The 6,952-nt window shown below is 46.5% G+C and overlaps 1 protein-coding gene across 1 annotated transcript in view; it reads left to right on the top strand.

Annotated features, from left to right (window-relative positions):
* Positions 1-5,863: 5,863 nt before the first annotated feature.
* Positions 5,864-6,952, top strand: part of LOC116977977 (very-long-chain enoyl-CoA reductase-like) — an 84,754-nt gene continuing 83,665 nt past the window's right edge. Inside the window, exon 1 of the mRNA XM_033028919.1 lies at positions 5,864-6,262. Within this exon, the coding sequence (XP_032884810.1) occupies positions 6,239-6,262 (24 nt within the window). The 5' untranslated portion in view covers positions 5,864-6,238. The remainder of the gene's footprint in view (positions 6,263-6,952) is intronic.

Genomic DNA, 6,952 nt, shown 5'->3' with positions numbered 1-6,952 from the left:
CACTGCGCACGCGCACGCCGGGCCCCGCTCCGCCCGCCCTCACACCGATTGACGGACCAGAGCCACGCCCCTCTCCATTAGTCCCGCCCACACTAGCTCCTCCCCGTGCACGCGGCCCCGCCCCGTCCACCCCCACGTTGATCGGTAGCCGCGGGCCACCACCCCAAACCTGCGAGCCCCGCCCCGCCCACCTCTCCCCCGCGCACGCGCCAATGCCAACGCGTCCCCGCCCACCTGCTGCCCCAGCGCTGATTGGCAGTACGGAGGCACGCCCCCTCCCCCGAAATTCCATTCGCTTTCTCCTCGCGCAGGCGCCAAGGCCGCGCGCGTCACCGCCCAGGCGGCCCGTTGGCCCCGCCCGCACGTTGAATGACAGGACCATGACCCCGCCCTCTCCCCGCTGCCGCAGCGCTGAATGGCGTCACCTCTACCACGCCCCCTCCGGATTCACATACATAGACCCGCCCACCCGCACGCTGATTGGCTGCATCATGGCTACACGCCCTCCGAGCCTCCGCGCAGAATCCCGCCCACTGGTGCGTTGATTGACGGGTCCGATGACCACACCCCCTCTACCTCAACCCCACCGACCGATGATCTTTGGCCCCTACCCTCCTCCCAGCCTTAGCGGTGATTGACAGGACCATGGCCCGCCCTCTCTGGCATATGCGCCGCGCCCACTGCGCAATTACAGCGCGTCATCATCAGCCCCGCCCATCCGCTACGTCACGGACCCGCCCATCCTGCACAGGAGAAATGAACAACTGAAGATCAGAGAACAGATTGTTAAATTAATTAACTAGAGTAAGTTATTCCTGGTATATGTGACTGTTGAGGGAATTATTCCCCCATCATTTATTCTTTCACATGTAACCTTGATGGACATGTGTTAGAGAATAGACTGTGGGGAAATAATGAAGGAATAGGATTAGTTGCTCTGAAAGGCTTATCTATTCAGTATTCAGTTCAGTATTCAGTATTTACTTTAATGTCATTTTAACTGAGTACTTACATACACAGATGAAACGAAAAATTGTTTCTCAATCACTTCCCGTCAGTGCAGTTAATAAAAACAGAATAAATACATAGAGCTTTAAAATTAAAATTACCATATCTAAAATAGGCCTAATAATTGAAATAAAAATATGTTGGGGGGAAATACTAAAACACAAAGTACTGGAGTAACTCAGCGGGTCTGGCAGCATCTCTGGAGGACATGGAGAGGCAACTTTTCGGGTCAGGACCCTTCTTCAGACTGTCTGTAGAAAGGTCCTGAGTCAAACCTTCACCTATGACCAGATGATGTTTGATGAACGTGCCAAAATAAAACACTGCAGCCGCTGAAAATAGAAACATAGAAAATAGGTGCAGGAGTAGGCCATTTGGCCCTTCCAGCCTGCACCGCCATTCAATATGATCATGGCTGATCATCCAAAATCAGCTCCTGCTTTTTCCCCATACCCTTGATTCCGTTAGCCCTAAGAGGTATATCTAACTCTCTCTTGAAAATCTGAAATAAAGAACACAGGAAAGATTGGAACTATTCAGCAAGTAATCCAACATTTATGGAGCGAAATGGGATTAATGTTGATGACCTTTTATCAAACTGGAAAAAGCTACAGGAAGGCATGGAATAAGGGTGTGGGGGTGATGATAATGCAGATTAGTGGAAATGACACGCATGCATCCAATCTGGTAATTAATCTCTGGCTGTTCTGAGGAAACATTACTTTGACATTAAATTACTTTTACATTAAATTACTAACAGTCAAAGGAAACCAAAGTAGACGGGGATGAAGTGAATGCACAATTGATAGAGGAATTTGACAGGAAAAGCCAAGACAGGATTAGTCAGTCCCAAACTGGCTCTGAAAAAAATGGAACAAAATTCTGTTCTAAAAGTATAAAATTTAACATCAAATTCTTGCCAGAATAAGTTATTTTGGTGTCATTTTGTTGACCTCAAGTGGTTAGATGTAATGTAGATAATTAATGTTTATCTTTAACCATATTGCCGTCAACTGATAGAAGATAACGATATATTGCTCAGGAAATTGTTTAGTAAAATACATGAGAATTACAGAGAAATTAACTTACACCACAATTAATTGTATAGTGGAAGACTAATATCTAATGGATAAAAGAATGTGTGATGCCACAATATAGAAATCTTTGAATTTGTCCTTAACTCAGGAAAGGTCTGAAGAAGGGTCTCGACCCAAAATGTCATCTATTCCTTTTCTCCAGCGATGCTGACTGACACGCTGGGTTACTCCAGCTTTTTGTGTCCAGCTTCGGTTTAAACCAGCATCTGCAGTTCCTTCAGTACACAAAGGAATAGAGTTGTCTGATTTGTAAAATGAAGCAATATTAGAAAATTGCTTCAGTAAAATGGAAGTAGGAGTCACAGGGCAGGCACAAAGGAGGGCAATAAAAGAACTTGCCAATGCCGCCGAACGAAGCAGTCACTGGCTGTGGCTGAAAAGGAAAGATGCTGTCTGGGCTGCCAGGTGACCATCTAGACTCTAGAGGCTAACAATAAGACACACACACACACCCAGGTCTGATCAACCTGCGGTGGGCCTGCCTCGACTGAGGGTGTCTTGTGATAAAAGGCCGAAACACCCAGTGAAGTTGAGGTACACAACTGAAGATGTGTCTGATTGTTAGCAAATTCACCTAGTGGTCATACCCAAGAATGTCAATTCTAGTGAAATCTTAGGGATTGTAACACCCAGTCCTATTAATCAATCATTTATGCTGTTGAATCTTTGGATACCTCCTGCAAATAATTTGGGTCAATGCATTTACTCTGACTTTTTACACGTAGTTGCACTTTATTGATGAAATATTATTCATTGACTGATCTACTCAAGTCCCAAATATTAGAATTTATGATAGATTCTGCATTGTTACATTACAAGTTGCATTGTTAGTTTGTTTCTGAGAAGTAGGTCAGTTGGCAGGCATATTCACTCATAGCTCCTTGGAACATCCTCATGAAATTAAAACGCTTCTTCTCATAATCATTTGATCAGACATTTATAGCAGGGTGATTAGTTATCCATCTGTGTTTGAAGTAAATGCAATTTTTGTTGAATTATCACTGAAAATTATGAGCTGGACAATCTCTTATGCTCCGCTTTCTACTTTAAAAAATAGTGCAGTTATATTTATGCCATTTGACAAACTGCCAAGCATTGGAATATTAAACTGAAAACATTCTACAATAAAATTAAATAATAGCTGCAAATTGCCAGCTAGCAAAAGCTCTGCTTGTAAAACCGGATCAAATGTTCCCTTTGGCACTCAGGGCAGGTTTTGAGGATGAGATGACAGGGGATCTTATAGAGACATATAAAATTATTAAGGGATTGGACACGCTAGGTGCAGGAAACATGTTCCCGATGTTGGGGGAGTCCAGAACCAGGGGCCACAGTTTAAGAATAAGGGGTAGGCCATTTAGAACTGAGATGAGGAAAAACTTTTTCACGCAGAGAGTTTTGAATTTGTGGAATTCAGTGGAGGCCGATTCACTGGATGCATTCAAGAGAGAGTTAGATAGAGCTCTTAGGGCTAGCAGAATCAAAGGATGTGGGGAGAAGGCAGGAACGGGGTACTGATTGTGGTTGATCAGTCATGATCACATTGAATGGCGGTGCTGGCTAGAAGGGCCGAATACCCTACTGTGTATCTATCTATTGTCTATGCAAACCAGCATCTGCAGTTCCTTCCTACACATGTTACCCGATCTGTTGAGTTATTCCAGCCCTTTTTGTTCTACATCGGATTCCAGCATCTACAGTTCCTTGTACCTCCATGATAGTTCAACATATGGAGACCATAATAGGGAAATAAATTTGTGGTTTCCGATTGATGAACTTTCATCAGAATGGGTAATGGTTGGAGATAAAGAGGCTTTTAAGATCCAGAGGAAGGGAATAATAGAGAAGGTCTGAGATAGAATGTAAGAGAGAAAAATTTAAGTGACTAAGGGTGTGACAGTACACGGTCAGAGTGTGTTACAGGCATGCGTGAAGAAGCTAATATGTCAGTCTAGAGAAACAGAAGTGCAGAATCATGATTTGAAACAAAAATTAAATGGTATTGGTGGGAAGGGATGGTGTGGGGTGAATCTGCGGTGCATAGACTGAAGGTTATTGTCTGCATGGCACATCAAACTGTACACCACACTCTGTCCTATGTACAAGTTTGATGTTGACATTGAGGGATACACATCTTCTCTTCCCTCCATACAAGGACATCTGAGATGTCCTCATTCTTTAGGAAACGGGGGTTCCCCTCTTCCATCATAGATGAGGCCCTGACACGTGTCTCCTCGGTACCCCACATTTCTGCCCTTGCTCCCCCTCCCCCCCCAGTCGCAACAGGGATAGAGTCCCCCTGGTCCTCACCTTCCACCCCATCAGCTGTTACATTCAACACATAATCCTCCAACATTTTCACCACCTCCAATGGGATCCCACCACCTGTCACATCTTCCTATCTCAACCCCTTTCTGCTTTCCGCAGAGGCCGTTCCCTCCACAACTCCCTGGTTAACTCATCCCTTACCACCCAAACCACCCCCTCCCCAGGTACCTTCCCCTGCAACCGCAGGAGATGCAACACCAGTCCCTATATCTCTTCCCTCAAATCTGTCCAGGGACCCCAACAGTTCCTTCAGGTTTCACCTCATCAAACCTCATAAACTGTCTCTGTCGTTCAAGATGTGGACACTTATACATCGGCGAGACAAAATGTAGACTGGGCGATCGTTCCGCTGAACACCTTCACTCAGTCCACCTGGACCTACCTGATCTCCCGGTTGCCCAATACTTTAATTCCCCTTCCCATTCCCACACTGACCTTTCTGTCTAGGCTTCCTCTATTGTCAGTGAGGCCTAACACAAATTGGAGGAACAGCATGTCATATTTCACTTACAACCCAGGGCTATGAATATTGATTTTTTTTCAGCTTCATGTAACCCCTGCATTCCCTCTCTCTCCATCCCTCCCCCACCTGTCACACCAACTTTTCGTTCTCACCTAGAAAACAGCTAACAATGACCCGTTTCCTTTATCATTGTTACTTTTTTGCATATCTTTCATTCATTTATTTGATATCTCTTCACATCATCATTTAGACCCCTCGCTTCCCTTTGCTGTGCCTTTCAGTCTGAAGAAGGGTCTCGATCCAAAACGTCATCCATTCCTTCTCTCCAGAGATATTGCCTGTCCTGCTGAGATACTCCAGTATTTAGTGTCTCTTCTCCTCTCCTTCCTTCCCCTCTTCTGGTCTCCTTTTCTCTTCCTTCTTCTCTTCTCCTCTTCTCTCCTCCCCTCCCCTTCCCTTCCCTATTCTCCTCTCCTCTCCTCCTTACCATTCGATTGATTATTTTTTCTTGAACTGCATTTATATGTTTTGCTCTTTCTCACCCGTAGAGAAAGGCAGGGAGGGAGAGGGAGAGGGAGAGGGAGAGTGAGAGTGAGAGTGAGAGGGAGGAATGGGGGGAGAGGGAGAGGTAGAGGGAGGGGGAGAGGGAGGGGGAGAGGGAGGGGGAGGGGGAGGGGGAGGGGGATAAGGAGAGGGATAAGGAGAGGGATAAGGAGAGGGATAAGGAGAGGGATAAGGAGAGGGATAAGGAGAGGGATAAGGAGAGGGATAAGGAGAGGGAGGGGGAGAGGAACAGGGAGAGGAACAGGGAGAGGAACAGGGAGGGTGAGAGGGAGAGGGGAGATTGCAGGTAGTACAGCCTTATCTAAACATCAGACCTCTACTACAAGGGAGGTCAGGGATTCAAACTGAAAATAAGTTGACCTCTCGCGGTCAAGTTCCTTCCCCCTTCCATCACACAGCTGGTGTTGCGACCGACCGAGGGCTACGAGAAGCAGTTCCAATTTTCCCTCGTTGTAGGGCAGCGGGAATCGAAGACTGCGCTAAATTCTCGTGGAGTCATTGAGCCGTGGATGTGAGCGATGGCTCTGCCGTTCCTGGCCATAAGTCACATTTCGTTCTTAGCTTCACCCTGGATAGAGTTTCCCAAGGGCTCGGGGTGGAGGTGGATGGTCAACGCGCGGTCCCAGTGCCAGGCTTCACTCACTCACTCCAGGCTCCGGCTCCTGCTTCCTCAGCTCAACCGAGCTGTCACCTAGCCCAGCCCAGCCCAGGGCACCCGGACTTACCCCTCTGATCACACGAGGGAACCGGCTCCTCACGCCCGGGAACAACCGCAGCCATGAGCCGGGTGAGCTTCTTCGAGGTAAGAGAAAATCGATAGATAATGTCAAAGTAGCGGTGCTTTTCTGCACGGTATTAAAGAGACCCGCATCAGAAGTACAGGATACTTTTTTTCCCATTTAAGGCTCTGTGACTGTGGAGTCTGTTATGTCTAAAAGTAGTCTATGGTTTAGTGCTACGCCGTTTATCTTGGTCTAATTATTTATCTATATATGGCTTATGTATAATATTAATCATATAAAATGGTTTACCTAAGTCAGATGCAAATTGTGACTATAGGGTTGACACAGACAGACAGACACAGGAAGCTGGAGTAACTCTGCGGGTCAGGCAGCATCTGTGGAGAAAATGCATGGGTGAAGTTTCGAGGGGAGACCCTTCATCAGACTGAGAATCAGGGGAAAGGAAAACGAGAGATATATACGATGAAATTGAGAGATATAGAACAGATGAATGAAAGATATGCAAAACAAATAGTAACGGTGATAAGGGAAACAGGCCATTGTTAGCAGACAAAAATGTTGGAGGAACTCAGCGGGTGAGGCAGCAGCTATGGAGAGAAGGAATGGGTGACGTTTCGGGTCGAGACCCTTCTTCAGACTGAGATGAGCCATTGTTAGCTGTGAGCTGGGTGAGAACGAGGTACTGACAATGAAACTCACCGGGACGACATTTCTCCAGAGATGCTGTTTGACTTGCTGTGTTACTCCAG

The sequence above is a fragment of the Amblyraja radiata genome, chromosome 10 (genome assembly GCF_010909765.2).
Source record: "Amblyraja radiata isolate CabotCenter1 chromosome 10, sAmbRad1.1.pri, whole genome shotgun sequence".
Classification (NCBI taxonomy): domain Eukaryota; kingdom Metazoa; phylum Chordata; class Chondrichthyes; order Rajiformes; family Rajidae; genus Amblyraja; species Amblyraja radiata.
Note: the sequence above shows the minus strand (reverse complement) of the source record. Positions and strands in the feature narration are given on the sequence as shown.